At 39.3% G+C, this 17,544-nt stretch overlaps 2 protein-coding genes across 14 annotated transcripts in view; one reads left to right on the top strand and one right to left on the bottom strand.

Annotated features, from left to right (window-relative positions):
• The window catches only part of opa1 (OPA1 mitochondrial dynamin like GTPase), a 60,216-nt gene extending 44,212 nt beyond the window's left edge, over positions 1-16,004 (bottom strand). For 9 of the 13 annotated variants that reach the window (XM_083562706.1, XM_083562711.1, XM_083562712.1 and 6 more), the window contains exons 1-4: positions 3,456-3,678; positions 1,120-1,426; positions 708-804; positions 481-588 (exon numbers count right to left, since the gene is read on the bottom strand). In XM_083562706.1, the coding sequence (XP_083418832.1) occupies positions 481-588; positions 708-804; positions 1,120-1,426; positions 3,456-3,484 (541 nt within the window). In that variant the 5' untranslated portion in view covers positions 3,485-3,678. Of the gene's footprint in view, positions 1-480; positions 589-707; positions 805-1,119; positions 1,427-3,455; positions 3,683-15,865 lie in introns of those variants that run through there. The other 4 variants (XM_083562714.1, XM_083562710.1, XM_083562708.1 and 1 more) reach the window with 4 other exon arrangements.
• On the top strand, positions 10,321-16,121 carry lnp1 (leukemia NUP98 fusion partner 1). Its single transcript, XM_083564762.1, has 4 exons — positions 10,321-10,832; positions 13,936-14,157; positions 14,269-14,379; positions 15,964-16,121. The coding sequence occupies exons 1-4, from the start codon at positions 10,719-10,721 to the stop codon at positions 16,105-16,107; spliced, it is 591 nt and encodes a 196-aa protein (XP_083420888.1). The 5' UTR covers positions 10,321-10,718; the 3' UTR covers positions 16,108-16,121.
• The last annotated feature ends 1,423 nt before the right edge of the window (positions 16,122-17,544 follow it).

Genomic DNA, 17,544 nt, shown 5'->3' with positions numbered 1-17,544 from the left:
TTTTTTTTTTATAAACTTCGATACTATTAATATTTTGGAATGTTTTTTTTGTTTCATTTTAAAAACAATGATTGGGTGATTCATCGGTTATCGCCAAGTTCGATCCAACCTAGCTATCGCATCCTCCGTCTTAGTGATAACAGTGTGTAGAAGAACCACACACAGCTGAAAAAATTAGTGTCCCAATATTTTTGCCCATATATTGTACTTTGTTGTATTACATTAGGAATCACTGTTCACTACGGTCGATCATTTTTCGAAACAAAACATGACATTGGAGCGTCTATTTGACGTTTGCCCCGCCCTTTTGGGCCACGCCCTATTTCTGGTGCAGTAAATTTCAACTACTTCAAGAACATAATTTGGCTTTGCGATGCAAAATATTTTAATTTTTTATCTCATTAGCGAGTCAGAGATGCTGTTTCATTCCTCTGTGTGTGTGTGTGTGTGTGTGTGTGTGTGTGTGTACACAAGACTCACCGCTCGACAGCAGGCCCTTGAGGAAAGTGAAGTTCTCTCCGATCTTCTCGAAGTCCGGCAGCAGCTTGGCGATCTCCTCCATTTCAGGCAAAGCCCTCGCTAGCTTCTCTTTAGTACGATATAAACAACAACAAAGCCTCGTTATTAAGGTTCTCGAATTGATCTAACGACACGTCAACGTGATTTATTTTTATTTTAGTTTTTTTTTTTTTTTATATAGCACGTACCGAAGTCGATGTTGTCGCCGAGCTCCCAAACGAAGCCCGGGATGATCCACGTGTACTCGCTCAGATCAGGAAGCATGTCCTTCCACTCGTCGTACGTCTACAAGGAAAGGCATGAGATCATCCATTATGGATCAGAAAAAAGAAAAGCATGCCCATGTGTACGTTTAGAGACAAGTGCAAAAGTATGTAGACACTGTGAGATATATACACACACATACACACACACACACACGAGGTGGTAGCAAAAAGATTTGTAGTTTTGTAACATGCCATCAGCAAAAGGCTGCACTCCCAGTCACAGGGAGCACCGACCTCATAGCGTGCAGATATAAATATATAAACGTTGCGATAGTTGCGAAGTCTTGTAAAGACGGCTCAAAAGTATTCAGACCCTCTGGCATGGTGGCGGTACCTTTTTAGCGGTGTAGCCTCCTCCGACCGCAGACCCCAGCAGGATGTAGCGCAGTTTCAGGAGCCGAGTCGCCAGACGAGCCACCCAGAAGGAGCGCTGCTGCTGGTAGCCGTGTCCCGAGCGAGACCTCGGTGGCCGCACAGGGAGCCTGGAGAGGGAGGTGTAAAGGCGGTGAGGGGGGCGCTGAGGGGCCGGGTTGGCAGAGTAGTGATGGTGGATGGCACGGGACAAGGGGTGGAGCTTCTGCAGCGGGATGCCGAGCCGAATTCCACCCAGTCTGGAGCGGAGAAGATTCCTGCACTCCATGCTAAAGAGGAAACAAAAACGCTTACGTCGTTAAAAACTGAGACAGCACTGAGGAAAAAAAGAAACGTGAAAAATATAAACAGCTCTTGATCTTTATTTTTTTGTTTTGGGTTCGTCAGGAGAACCAGAAGACCTTAGCACCAATTTTGTCTCAAACGTCCAACCAGCAGGTCAAGGTGTGAAGGTCAAGTGTCCACACTGTGTATTGAGGTGCATCACCAAGTGAAACACAAGAATAAGGTGGAGGTTTATGACCATTTGAGACACAAGAACACTGGAGGAACATCTTGTCCACAGACCCAAGTTCTTCTCACTAAACCCTAAACTATATTCTGTTCTTGTGCATAGTGTCCTGCTTTGGGACAATTTCCAAGGGCCCAAAAAAAATTACGAACTTTGAATCTACACATCTGTCTGGGTAAATTTTTTATTTATTTTTTTCTCCACACACCATGTGAGAGTTGAAGACAAAACAGAGCCACATGATGATGAGAGATGTGAGGGCGAGACAGAGCTACATGACCATGTGAAACATGAGGACGAGACAGAGATACATGACAATGTGAGACATGAGGACAAGACAGAGATACATGACAATGTGAGACATGACAGAGCGAGACAGAGCTACATGACAAGGTGAGACATAAGGACCAGACAGAGCTACATGACAATGTGAGACATGAGGACAAGACAGAGCTACATGACAATGTGAGACATGACAGAGCGAGACAGAGCTACATGACAATGTGAGACATGACAGAGCGAGACAGAGCTACATGACCATGTGAGACATGAGGACAAGACAGAGATACATGACAATGTGAGACATGAGGACAAGACAGAGATACATGACAATGTGAGACATGACAGAGCGAGACAGAGCTAAATGACAATGTGAGACGTAAAGACAAGACAGAGCTACATGACAATGTGAGACATGAGGACCAGACAGAGCTACATGACAAGGTGAGACGTCAGGACGAGACAGAGCTACATGACGGTGTGAGACGTCAGGACGAGACAAAGCTACATGACGGTGTGAGACGTCAGGAAGAGACAGAGCTACATGACGGTGTGAGACATGAGGACGAGACAGTGCTACATGACGATGTGAGACGTCAGGATGAGACAGAGCTACATGACGATGTGAGACGTCAGGACGAGACAGAGTTACATGACGATGTGAGACGTCAGGACGAGACAGAGCTACATGACGATGTGAGACGTCAGGACGAGACAGAGCTACATGACAGTGTGAGACGTCAGGACGAGACAGAGCTACATGATGATGTGAGATGTCAGGACGAGACAGAGCTACATGACGATGTGAGACGTCAGGACGAGACAGAGCTACATGACAGTGTGAGACGTCAGGACGAGACAGAGCTACATGATGATGTGAGATGTCAGGACGAGACAGAGCTACATGAAGAAGTGTGACTCAGAACAGAGTTGTAGTCTGATTTATCTGAAGTTTGAAATCTAGTGCACCAGTGTAGATTTATTCATTGATTCAAGTATTCAAGTGAGACACAAGAACCCTCAAGGAACATTTAAGTTCTTCTCACAAAACCCTACAACATATTATGTCCTTTGTACATAAGTGTCCTGCTTTGGGACAATGTCCAAGAGCTCCATTAACCAGACCAACTGAGCATCTACACACCTGTCCAGGAGTACTTTCGTTTTTGTTTTGTTTGTTTGGTTTTCACACACCTGGTGAGTCCAACATGTCAGCCATGTCACCATCACTACTGTCAATGGTCTTGACCAAAAATGAGCTAATTGGGATTATATGGGGAGCAAGAACTAGCCGTTTATGCTAGCTCTGTCTCGAAACTCCCCTTCCTCATTCCCACGTGATCCCTCTAATAGCTCTAATAGTGCACTAGATCGAGGGTCACTCTGGGGAGTAACATTTATAGAAGATTAGTTAGCTACCTAGCAGAGTGCGCATGCGCAAAAACCCGTATACATATACACGTACATGTCTACATTATGTCTATATGTATGTGTGTGCGCGCTCTTACCCGGTAACGGCAGTTCCGGTCCGTAACATCTCCTAAAACCAGCAAACTACAGCTTTTTATTCATAAATGCAGGTCTACAAGGAGTATATTATTATAATATCTGTGTTTTACTCCATATTTATTTTCCCCTCCTTCATCAGACCACCTGCTTTTCTAACAAGGACATCCTGAGCGCTCTCATGAGCAGTGTCAAACCCACCGGAAACGGAAGCTTCCGGACCACGACAAAATAAAAGTTGTCATAATATAAAAGACACGCATACAATAAAAATAAATAGATAAATAAATACACTCGGCTAAAAATATTATATATATATATATATATATATATATATATATATATATATATATATATATATATATTATATATATATATATATATATATATATATATATATATATATATATATATATATATATATATATTGGTGGTGGTTATTGTTCTTGTGGTGATAGTTGTGGTTGTTGCTATGGTTGTATGGTTGGTTATGGTTTCATTAAAAAATTTTATCTGGATCCAAACACGCTATGGAATTACAGACCCATTTCAAATCTCCCATTTATGTCTAAGATTTTAGAAAAGATTGTCGCTGCCCAGTTCTGTTCCTACTTGCAAGAGAACAATATCTTTGAAGAATTTCAGTCAGGTTTTAGGCCCCATCATAGCACAGAAACTGCCCTAGTTAAAATCACTAATGACCTGTTTTTAGCTTCAGACCAAGGCTTCATCTCGCTGTTAGTTTTGCTAGATCTTAGTGCTGCATTCGACACTATAGACCATGATCTCCTCCTAGATCGCTTACAAAATTACATCGGCATTCAGGGACAGGCATTAGGATGGTTTAAATCCTACCTGTCCTATCGTTACCATTTCGTAGATTTAAATGGAGAGCTATTCAGGCTAATGCTAGTGAATTATGGCATGCCACAAGGTTCGGTTCTGGGACCACTGCTCTTTACAATATACATGCTTCTGTAAGGAAATATTATTAGAAGGCATGGAATTAGCTTCCATTGTTATGCTGATGATACCCAGCAATATATCTCATCTAAACCAGGCGATACAGCTCAATTAACTCGGATAACTGAGTGTGTTAAAGAAATAAGAGATTGGATGACCCATAACTTTCTACTTTTAAATTCTGATTAGACGGAGATTTTGCTCATCGACCCAAAAACTAGTATACAGAAGCTCCAGCATCTCAACCTGGATTTAGACGGATGTTCAGTAACCACTAGTTCGATGGTAAAAGACCTGGGAGTTATTTTAGACAGCAACTTATCTTTTAAAAATCATATCAACCAAGTTACAAAAACAGCCTTCTTTCACCTTAGAAATATTTCTAAGCTAAGAAACATGTTGTCTATATCTGATGCAGAGAAGCTCGTCCATGCGTTTATGACCTCTAGAATAGACTACTGTAATGCATTACTAGGTGGATGTCCTGCATCATTAATAAACAAGCTTCAGTTAGTCCAGAATGCGGCAGCAAGAGTTCTACGCTAATTCCTCTCCACTGCTTCTCTTTCTCTCCCCATCCCGAGGCTTCCTGAGGTTTGGCCAGCTCCAGTCACATCCCACCTCGTGAAGATTATGAACTTTAAAGAAGTAGATGCCGAACCTCGCAAACATCCCGAACCATCTAGAGATGTACAAGTGTCAATTGGATCCCACTACATGTGTGGAGTTTTGACATTGGTCCTCCTGGAGTGTTTAATGGCTCTGGCATGGAGAAGCTGTTGCTGGATCTGTGATGATCACAAATGTTTAGCTTAGTAGCTCCTACTTTTATACCAAAGACTGTAGAAAGAACATTTACTTATAATCTTATACTCCAGTACTCATGTTAGTTCTCACTCTCCAGTGTTTTGTATTGTTAAAAGATTTATGATTTAACTCTTGATGTCACCCAAATAAGGATGAGGTTCCCCTTTTGAGTCTGGTTCCTCTCAAGTTTTCTTCCTCATTACATCTAAGGGAGTTTTTCCTTGCTACAGTTGCAATGGCTGCTCATCAGGGATAAATGCACACCATTCAGCTTGACTGTTGATTTCTGTAAAGCTGCTTTAAGACAATGTCTGTTGTGAAAAGCGCAATAGAAATAAACTTGACTTGACTTGTTATTGAGTTGGTAATTTTTGTGGTGGTTGTTTTTCTTATAATTGTGGTGGTAGTTGTTATTGTGGTGGTTCTTGTTGTTGTGGGTGTGGTGGTTGTTGTTCTTGTAGTTGTGGTGGTTGTTATAGTCTTTGTAGTTGTTGTGGTGTTTTTTTTTTCTTGTCGTTTTTGTGGTGACTATGGTGCTATTTGTAGTTCTTGTTGTGTTTGTGGTGGTTGTTATTGTGGTAATAGTGGTTGTTGTGGTGGTGGTGGTGGTGGTGGTGGTGGTGGTGGTGGTGGTGGTTGTTGTAGTAGTTGTGGTGGTGGTGGTTATGGTTGTTGTTATTCTTGTAGTTTTTTGGTGGCTATGGTGCTATTTGTAGTTGTTATTGTGGTGGTTGTTCTTGTGGTGATGGCGGTTGTTGTGTTTGTGGTTTGTGCTGCTCATTTCCATGCTATGAATAATATCCTGATTAATAAAGAGTAAAATGAATAATAGTTTGATATAAACTGTGTAATGAAGGTTGTTATGGGTGGTCTTTTGGAGACAGAGGACATGTTGGCTCGATAGCGTTTCGTGTCTCCAGCCTGAGGCGGATTAATCACCAGCTTTGATCAGTCTGCTCTCCATTCACATTTATATATATCGGCACCCCACAGGGTCACGCCTGGTGTTCATACACATGCCAATCCTGCACGGTTGACGAAATGAACACTGCGCACACAGACACACACACACACACACACACACACACACACCACATTCAGAGTCAAATGATGAGGAAAGAAGAAAAAAGATAGAAAGATAGAGAGAGAGAGAGAGAGAGAGAGAGAGAGAGAGAGAGAGAGAGAGAGAGAGAGAGAGAGAAATAGCAATAGACAGAAATACAGATCTTATGCATGCGTTATGATGCCTTATGAACACTCACATCCAGGAGCATGTTCATGAGTTTGTTGTCATTTGAGTTTGTGAAACAAAAATGTGGAGTTCCACTGTATGACAATTATATGACTCTACAGAATGTATAGCCACGTTAAATTAACAAAAGATGTTATTGTGACAGCTTATGACTGTTGGAATAAACAGTTATAAACAGGTTTGTGTGCTTTGTTTTATTCATGAGCTTTTTACATTATTTGTGTACATGAAACAAAGACGTGGAGTTACACTGTATGACAGTTAGAACAAATAGCTTGACATAAACTGAAGAATATTAACAAAATGCATTATTATTATTATTATTATTATTATTATTATTATTATTATTATTATTATTATTATTATTATAACAGCTTGTGCCTGTTGGAATATGAATGTATAAGCAGGTTTATGTCAGTAGTCATGAAGGTCTTACGTAGCCTCTTAGCTGATTTACTTCCTCAGTGTGCTTACCAATGTTGAAATAAGCATTTATATGAAAATTAAATGATTTAATTGATTAATTGATTCATTAATGAACTGAATGGTTCCCTGTTAAAATCTTTTTCAAAACACATGTCTTTATATGAGCTTATGTATGCTTTATAATGCAATAAATTGGTAACCAAAAATCCATGGTTCTCTCTCCATGCCACCCCGTTTACTCTCTGTCTCTGTTTAGGTAAACATGCTCCTGAGGTACGAGTGATCGGTGATCCTTCGGTGAACATCTGGATGGAGTTCTCTTTGATTAGAGACACTCTGTGCAGCAGGAGATTCAGCTGGAGTTCCACATGACCAGACTTTCACCCAAATGAAGATGAGGTTCCGCTTTTAAATCTGGTTCCTTTCAAGGTTTTTTCATCATAACATCTAAGGGAGTTTTTCCTTGCTCCAATCTCCCCCAGGCTTCATCAGAAATAATTACACATCATTCACTTGAATTCTTAAATTCTGTAAAGCTGTTTAAAACAATGTCCATTGAAAAAGTGCTATGGAAAAAAACTTGACTTGATTCAAGAACTTTGCGGATTAATTTGGGACTAAAATTAATATCAACAGAAAAGAAAAAATGATGTACTTTACAGCTAAATTCTTTCTTCACATATCCCAGTGACGTTAGGAATCTGGGGTCAGAGCGCAGGGTCAGCCACGATACAGCACCCCTAGAGCACGGATGGTTTAGGGACCTGTTTAGGGTTTCCCAAGAGTGGCAGATTGGCAATTCCAGGGCATGAACTCCTGACTTTCTGATCAGTAACTGAGAGCCTTAACCACTGATGTCTCAGGAATCCAGTTTACAAGAAACAAATCTGCATTTAGCGCATATCACTGAAAAGTACACCACAACAATGATGGAAATGTAATTAATCAACATTCGATGATGAGGATTTCTTTTTAGAGTCTGGTTTCTCTCAAGATTTGTTCATCATGAAGTCTCATGTGGTTTTTCCTTGTCACAGGCTTGCTCAATTGGAATAAACCTAAAGCTGCTTTGAAACAATGTCCATTGTTAAAAATTGCTCTAAAAATTAAACTGAATCGTATCGAATTCTTGCTTGAAAACCTGCCTGATTCATTCTGACACCTTTCTTCTGGGTCTTTTCAATTGAAGACCATGCACTGGTGCTGCAGTTGGTTCCTCATAAACAGTCTAAAGATTCACAAGGTTCCTGTGGAGGTTTACACTCAAGAACCATGAAGATTGACTGGAATTAATAGAAACAGTCAGTCATGGTTTACAATGTTGATAATCTCAACAATGATGTCCCCCAATGGTCTCCCCCAGATGAGAATGGGTTCCCTTGGTTCCTCTCAAGGATTTTTCCTCATGAAGTCTCAGGAAGTTTTACTTTGCCACAGTTACCACTGGCTCACACATTAGGGATAAACTTATAGGGATCAATTTATACATTTTAAACTTAGCTGGTGTTGTAACAGTTTATAAATGTCAAAATAAGCTTTAATGTCAATTATAATGCTAAAATTGATTGAATTATTTATCAAAGTGGCTGCCTGTTAAAAAGAATCTTTACAAATGCACTTAGATGAGCCTATGTTTGGTTTATAAAGGGTTATGAGCACCAATGTTATGGATAGTGTTCACTGGCTTTGGACATAATTTGTCAAAAGTAGATGAAATATGAATGTGGAGTTGGACTGTATGACAGCTATATGACTGGACAGAATAAATAGTTATACTATGTCAACCTGACATAAGCAATTATAAACAGGTTTATGTCAGTAGTCGGAGCTTATGAAGCCTCTTCACTGATTCTTCCTCAGCATGCTTATGAAGACAGAAGGCAGTGTTATGACAGTTCGCACTTGTTGATATAAGCATTTCTAAACAGGTTTATGTCAGTAGTCAGGAGAAGCTCATGTAGCCGCATAGGCCGATTTTATTTAGCATCATAATGCATCATAATGCTTCTGAATGTGGGATTAAGCCTTTATAGATGTGAACATACACTACATATGCTTTCTGAAAGCCGACATAGGCAGGAGGTAGTGTTATGTCAGCATCTGAATGCCGAAATACGCTTTAAAATTAGCAAAATTTATCATTAGACACCACATGCATGCTGAGAAATGAGCGTTTATAAACGTGAGCTTATGTATGGCCTATGAACACCAACAATGTACAGAGAATTAGAATCAGAAACATGTGTGGCAGATCCAGGTACAGTAGATTCATCTGGAATCATCTTGACCTTCTACATGAGAGCGTACGCTCGCTTTATGTCAGCAGTCGGAGTTATATAGCCTTATGAACACTACCCGTGAGTACAGTTCACGAGACACAGACATCATGATGTTCTGGCTGATTTTTTTTTCTCTGCCCTGAGGGACGGTGTCATGAGCGACCGCACACACAAGCACAGCTGGACAGTAGACGGAGGTGGAGGAAGTGTGTCCCAGATCACTCATTCATGAAACCTCATCTGTGATATTTTCCAAAAACAGGGTCACAGCCTGCAATACAGTGGAGAGGCGTTCCTCCAGGATTATAGGTCAGTGAACACACACACACACACACACACACACACACACACACACACACACACACACACACACACACGTGCAGGTCAGTTATGTCTGAAACTCAGCATGACACTGAGATGATTGGAGCAGAGTGTGTGATGCTGCACACACAACCCCTCGATGCTGCAGCCTGTAACTATTGACAGCTTTCATGCGAGCGGAAAGAGTGAGTGTGTGTGTGTGTGTGTGTGTGTGTGTGTGTGTGTGTGTGTGTGTGTGTGTGTGTGTGTGTGTGTGTGGGTGTGTGCCCTCTAGGCACTGCAATGGAAGTATTTCAACAGCAGAGCCCCCCCACAGCCCGCACACGTGCGCACACACACACACACACACACACACACACACACACACACACACACACACACACACACACACACACACACACACAAAACCTAATTCAGTTTCCACCTCATTCCACACATTGGTCTCTCTCTCTCTCTCTCTCTCTCTCTCTCTCTCTCTCTCTCGTTCTCTCTCTTTCTCCTCTTTATATGCACTCACTTGCTTGCCTCTCTTTTCTTTCTTTCTTTCTTTCTTTCTTTCTTTCTTTTTTTCTTTCTTTCTTTCTTTCTTTCTTTCTTTCTTTCTTTCTTTCTTTCTTTCTTTCTTTCTTTCTTTCTTTCTTTCTTTCTTTCTTGTTTCTGTTCTCTCACTGGCTGTCTCTCTTCTTTTACCATTTTTTGTCTGTCTGTCTGTCTGTCTGTCTGTCTGTCTGTCTGTCTGTCTGTCTGTTTCTTTATCTTTTACTCCCTCCTTCTGTCTCTTTTAATCTTTCTCTCTTTCAATCTCTCTCTCCCCTTTCTCTCTCTCTCTCTCTCTCTCTCTCTCTCTCTCTCTCTCTCTCTCTCTCTCTCTCTCTCTCTCTCTTTCTCTCTCTCTCCACCCCTCCCTCATTCTACAATGCTAAACAATCACAGTCAACCCGCATATTTAAACACTCGGCCGTGTCTTATAAATCTCACCTGAACCGGCTCAGTGATCAGTCCCTCTGACCTCCTCAGATCATCTGCGCATCTTCAGAGCCTCAGAGTTTCTTCACCTTCCTGTCCGAGCTCTAATTGGGTTTTTACCCCAGAGTTTATTTAAGATTGGGAGCCCCAGCGAGAGCTCCACACCCCCCACCTCCAAGCTGTCTCTACGTCTGCTCCCTGCCCTTATCGTGGACAACGATGAGGACGATGATGGAAACTTCACCAACTGGATGAGCAGCTACTGGGGCCACGGAGGCCGAGACGAGCGAGCCAAAGAGCGCAAGAGGAGCTTCAGAAGGTCCAGGCACTCCACAGGTGACCGCAGAGCTTCACTGCCCTGTATGGTACGTATCACTCAATTACTCAATAACTCTATTATATAACTGTACTTTAGAGCAGAGCTTCTCAAAGATCAGGATGTGACTCCTGGATGTACCAGAAAATGGAAGAGATGCTACTGGGTCATAAGAATGCTCTCAGGAAAAAGGTCTAGAGACATGACACTGTATTACTTGCCCATTACGATCCTCATTTACATACTTCGTCATTTCAGAAAACACTGTTTCAACAGCTGCAACAGGTTTAGCTCATTGTTAAGGTCAGTAAATAACAAGCGATGGTGATGACAGTAAGAGAAACAGCTACTGAGAAAAGGGGGAAATGAGCACAGCCTGTAACTTTCTTTCGGCTTCTCCCATTAGGGGTCCCCATAGAGGACCATCCGCATGTTTGATTTGGCACATGTTTTTACGCTGGATTCCTCTTCCGAACGCAACCCTCCCTATTTATCCGGGCTTGGGACAGGAACTAAGGCTTGTGCAACCCTAATTGCTGGGGTTGGTTCCCTGACCGGGGATCGAACCCGGGCCGCAGCGGTGAGGGCGCCGCATCCTAACCTCTAGACCAGCAGCATGTAACTATGGACCAAAACGTTTTTTCAGATTGCAGCACGTGGAGAAATCTGCTGCATTTTTTTTTGTTCAGCCTTCATGTTGCTCTTCTTTAAAAACCATGAAGTGGTGTGTGGCAGGCATTTTAAACAAAATATCGACCTATAGATCTGCACTACAACGGCAACAAAAATTGATGGCTGCAACATCACGCATCACGTCTTCTGTCCGTATACATCTGGGAACTGAGGAGACCAGTTGCTGAAATTATGGGCGAGAAATATTGTCCCATATGTGTCTGATACAGGATTCTATCTGCTTAACAGTTCTGGGTGTCCTTTCTTGTGTTTTTCTGTTTTGCGATGCGCCAAATGTTTTTAAAGAGTGAAAGGTCTAGACTGCAGGCAGCCCAGTTCAGCCCCCAGACTATTCTACTACCAAGTCTTGCTATTGTAATAGCTGCAGTATGCAGTTAGCATTGTGTTGTTGAAGTATGCAAGGGCTTCCCGGAAAAGGACATTGTCTAGATAGCAACATTTGTTGCTTTAAAATCTGTATATATTATTTAGCAGTAATGGAGCCTTTTCAGAAGTGCAAGCTGCCCATTCCACAGGCACTGATGCACCACCATACCATCAGAGATGCAGCTTTTTGAACTGAGCACTGATAACAAGCCAGATGGTCCCTCTCCTCTTTAGTCCGGAGGACGTGTTGTCCATGATTTCCCAAAAAGCATTTTATTTTGATTAGACAAAAGAACAGTTTTCCACTTTGCTTCAGTACATTTTAAATGAGCTTTGTCCAAGAGAGAATGGCAGCATTTCTTGATCTGAAAGTGTTAATGAGCCCATGCAATGATTTCCAATAGAGAATCATGAACGTTTCAAATGCAGTGCTGCCTGGGGGCCCCGAAGATCATGAGCATCCAATATTGATTTTCCCCCTTGTCCCTTGTGCACAGATATTTCTCCAGATTCTTTGAAATTTTGATTGTATTGTATGTACTGTAAATAATACAAAACTGTTCTTCAATTTGATGTTAAGGAACACGATTATGAAATTATTTTACAATTTGTAGACACGGTTTTTCACAGATTGGTGAAGCTCTGCCAATCTTTACTTATGAGAGACTCTACCTTTCCAAGATACACTGTTTATACCCGATTATCTTACTGACCTGATATCAACTTTTTAATTTTAATTACACTAATTATTTTCAGACTTTTGTTGCCCCGTCCCAACCCTGTGCTTTTGCCATCAAATTCAAAATGACCATTAAATTAAATGATCATTAAAATGGAACATTTCATCAGATTGATATGTTTTATAATTTTTTTTTATTGTAAAATAGAATTTGGGTTTATGAGATTCATTCATTCATTCATTTTCTCCCGCTTATCCGTAATTCGGGTCGCAGGGGCAGCAGTCTAAGCAGACCCCCACCTTCGACTGCTGCCCAATCCACACAGCACCGTCCCTTACGGTCCCTCCTGCAGGTGGTGAGCTCACGGGAAGGCGGCCCCACGTCACTCCGAAGTCACAGACCTTGATATTTCCCTCATAAGGGACCCCCGGAGCATAGAGGGTTAAGGGCCTTGCTCAAGGGCCCAAGAGTGGCAGCTTGGCGGTTTATGAGATTTTTATTTTTATTTACATTTTAAATTTTTCCAATTTTTTTAATTATTATTTTTAATATTATTACTATTATTACTATTATTATTATTACTATTATTACTATTATTATTATTATTATTATTATTATTATTATTATTATTATTATTATTACTATTATTATTATTATTATTATTACTATTATTATTATTATTATTATTACTATTATTACTATTATTATTATTACTATTATTACTATTATTATTATTATTATTATTATTATTATTACTATTATTATTATTATTATTATTATTACTATTATTACTATTATTATTATTACTATTATTACTATTATTATTATTAATATTATTATTATTATTATTATTACTATTATTATTATTATTATTATTATTACTATTATTACTATTATTATTATTACTATTATTATTATTATTATTATTATTACTATTATTACTATTATTATTATTATTGTTATTATTATTAATATTATTACTATTATTATTATTACTATTATTATTATTATTATTATTACTATTATTTCTATTATTATTATAATTATTACTATTATTATTATTATTATTATTAATATTATTACTATTATTATTATTACTATTATTATTATTATTATTATTATTATTATTATTATTACTATTATTATTACTATTATTATTATTGTTATTATTATTATTATTATTATTATTATTACTATTATTATTATTATTACTATTATTAATATTGTTGTTATTATTATTATTATTATTATTATTATTATTATTACTATTATTATTATTATTATTATTACTATTATTATTATTATTATTATTAATATTACTATTATTATTATTATTATTATTATTATTATTATTATTATTATTACTATTATTATTATTATTATTACGGTATATTTTCTTTTGTCATTTCACAGTCTCAGCTGGAGGCAATGCATCTAAAGCATCCCTTGACTCCCATAAAATTGAAGAGCCACGATAAGGGGAAGGAGTTGCGCTCGCACCCTCACGCTCGCCGTGTCTCCTCAGACGAGTACCGAGGGAACAGAACCGGAGGAGCGGAGAGTGGCATCAGCACCGTTCCCGATCTCACCGAGTCCTTCAGGAGGATGCTGCGTTTACGCAGAGTCTCCTCAGTGGTGAACGCTCGTGCATTTCACAGGCATCTGTATGAACATCTGTGTGATATAATGATGGCTTTAGCTCAAATGATCACAGAACATTTTGTTTTTTTGTTCACCGACATTTAGACTGATTCAGATAAGGCGTATCTGATTTGTCATGAAGAACTGCGCAGGAGAGGAGTAGAAGCAGGAAAAGGAGGCCAAGAACTTCACTGTTCTCATCACTTCCATAAAGAGGTAAGAGAAATAAACCGAGTTTAAACTGAGGTTCTCTATAATTGTTAGGACTGGGACTATTTGCATTTCTGTCGTTCCTCAGCTGATCCAGAGTGCCCTACAATTATCTTATTTAGGTAATGTCCACATTAATACATGTTTGTTTGAAAACTCAGATTTTTCTCGGAGATATTTTCACACTGAGACGACGTTGTCAGTCAACAAAAATGTAGCTTTTTGGAAACGCTCTCCAAAGTGGACAAATTTGAAAGCGCCGTTCTCGCGTGGCTGCATGGACTGTGAGAACAGAGGCTTTTAGAAACGATGATGTGTTTTTAGTCATTGCTGAGGGTCGACGCGTCTTCACGCATGAGCAGTACAGTTTCAGACGTTTCATCGTGGATGAGCAACTTTTGGTATACGATTGAAAACAATAGAGTGGATGGACAAAAAACTTTTTTAGATAGAAACAACCAAGAAATTCAGACGTAGCCTTATACAAGTGAACACTTGAGGGTTAAGGGCCTTGCTCAGGGGCCCAGGAGTGGCAGTTTGGAGTAATAGTCAGAGTCTCAAAATGAGGCACAGCAAATCAAGTGAACCCAAGAGCTGAGAAAGAATCGATCTAAAGATTCAAATATGTAAATATATATATATATATGTAATGAATTATATTTTCTTGTGTTACTGTAATTGAGTGGTTTTTCTGTGTACTTCTACTTTTTAAAGTAGTTTTTAAAATCTGTAATTTAACTTTTCATTACTTACATTTACACCATTTGGATTTATCCAGAGTGACTTACTGACTCAGACAACTGAGCAGGTGAGAGTTAAGGGCCTTGCTCAAGGGCCCCACAGTGGCAGCTTGGTGGTGCTTGGATTTGAACTCAGGACCATTCGACCAAAAGTGTTTTGTTTGACATATTGTACTTAAATTGCATCTGCTACTTAGTGAAAAAATCTTAAAAATAAAATAAAATAAAAAGAGGAAGACCAAGGAGGAGGTTTATGGATGTGGTGAGGGAAGACATGCAGGTGGTTGGTTTGAAAGTGACAGATGTAGAGGACAGGGTGAGTTGGAGACGGATGATGGTGACCCCTGAAGGGAGCAGCCAGAAAAAAAAGAAGAAGAAGAAGTAGAAGAAGACAAACCTAACAAACAAGTAGGGAACAACATGAGGGAACAATGAGGACATCTGGTGGACAAAGGGATTAACGCAAGGCAATTCCTGCCAAATTCTTGTTACTTTTTCCTACATAACACTTTGATAGAGATGAACGAGAGCAGCAAAATGATACTAGGATTCAGAAAGATTTTTAATTGTGTAATAATAAAAAAAAAAATAGAAAGCATGACAGAACATAAGATCAGCTGGGTTCAGTACAGAACTACACTTTTACCAAAAAAAGTCCTCATATGAAAACGCACCTGAGAATCCACTCCTATAGTCTGCTTTTCTTACCTGAACTTGTTTTTTTTGTATCAATATGAGCTTATTTACGGTACCTGAATGAAATATTGCCACGTGTTAGCCTCAAATCCTGTAGTCCCCTGATAGATGTGGGTCTTCAGCTTATTCTCTGATGATCCGTCCTATTGTAAAGGTGAGGAGGCCGGAGCAGGGCGCGCGTCCACGCAGCCAGAGTAATGCAGCCGTTTGTGAAAACAGGAAGGAAGTACCATTCTGCAGCGAACAGGAAGAATACCGACTGCCCCGCCAACGCCTGTCTCTACGCAGAGAGCGCTGAGACACAACAAGACATTCCTGCAAAGACATTTCTAACGTCTTGAAGTTCTAAAGTTCATGAAGTAGCAGCTCTGTGTAGTAGTAGTAGTAGTAGTAGATGAGTGGCCTGCTGTAGATCTATAAACTCAACTCAACACCTTTTGGGATGAACCGGACCACTGACTGGACCCCAGGCCTCCTCATCAAACCTTTAAGAACACCATCGTGTGTGAATGAATCTCCACAAATCTCCACAAAATCTAGTGGAACATCTTCCCAGAAGAGTGGAGACTAAATGTGGAATAGGATGTTCAAAAAGCACACCGATATTTTGCTTATCCACATTTATACTATTCATACAACTGAGCAGCTATGGGTTTAAGGGCCTTGCTCAGGGGCCCAGAAGTGGCAGCTTGGTGGGGCTGGGAATCGAAATCAAACCCTTCGGTTTAGAAGCCCAACGCCTTAACCAATAAGCAACCACTTTCCCATCGATTAGGATCAAAGTTTTTGAAATTTTAACATTGTCAAAACAGTTTGGGTCCATTTTTTTTTCCACACAAGTACAGAATCTAATAATTGTACATAAATATACACAATGGGATTGTGTTCTTTTCTAAATATTCAGAGATGCACTATATTAAATACTTTAACCCACTGTATTCTTCTTTTTTTTTACTTGTTTACCTAAAAACAATCACCCATTTGTTGGGAAATAAAATAATTGAAGATAAGAGTCGGACTGTTCTTACACCACACTGCGTGGGAGTTTATTAACGTCCCGATTTCTCAGCTAATTTCAAAGCATACAAAGTATTCAGGCTAAAGAAAGACACAAAAAACGTTACAATACCACAGCATTACACATTTTGAAATGGTCAGACGGTGTTTTTAGAACACACCGGATGATGTCTCGTCTTGAGACAAACTCACGTTCATGTCAGTTCATGTCCCATTTCTCTCATTTATAATTTATTTTGCCAAATATTGTGCACATTTTCATGAATTTAGACATCATTCAAGGATATAACACATTCTTTGTGTGTTTTTTAACATCGAAAAACTTCTAAAAATCTGAAATGTTTCCCTCTTAAAGAAATATTGACACATATCACTTATTAAACTCAAATTTGTCCAGTTACGTGCTCAATACTTAGTGAACAGTATGTTATACTACTATATATATATATATATATACACACACTCTCAAAATTAAATACAATATTTACAATATTTAGGCCACACCCACTTTCAAAATCATGGTATATTCAATTATGGGTCATAACTCATAATTTTCAACCAGGAAAAAACAAACACACCCCCAGGATAACGATGCACAGGTGGAAACAATAAACACCAATAAGGGAAGATAAAAAACACAATGGCGACATCTGGTGGGAAAAAACAGTATCTGTCAGATCCTGACATCATCATGATGGAATTTGTGCTCAGAAAATCG

Source organism: Silurus aristotelis (genome assembly GCF_946808225.1).
Source record: "Silurus aristotelis genome assembly, chromosome: 2".
Lineage (NCBI taxonomy): Eukaryota > Metazoa > Chordata > Actinopteri > Siluriformes > Siluridae > Silurus > Silurus aristotelis.
Note: the sequence above shows the minus strand (reverse complement) of the source record. Positions and strands in the feature narration are given on the sequence as shown.

What these genes read in the sequence shown, in the direction of transcription:
- lnp1 (XM_083564762.1), top strand. Translation starts at nt 10,719, where the DNA reads ATGAGCAGCTACTGGGGCCACGGAGGCCGAGACGAGCGAGCCAAAGAG. An exon ending in GAGCTTCACTGCCCTGTATG is followed by an intron (nt 10,833 to 13,935) that starts GTACGTATCACT and finishes GTCATTTCACAG; the next exon opens with TCTCAGCTGGAGGCAATGCA. An exon ending in TACGCAGAGTCTCCTCAGTG is followed by an intron (nt 14,158 to 14,268) that starts GTGAACGCTCGT and finishes ACCGACATTTAG; the next exon opens with ACTGATTCAGATAAGGCGTA.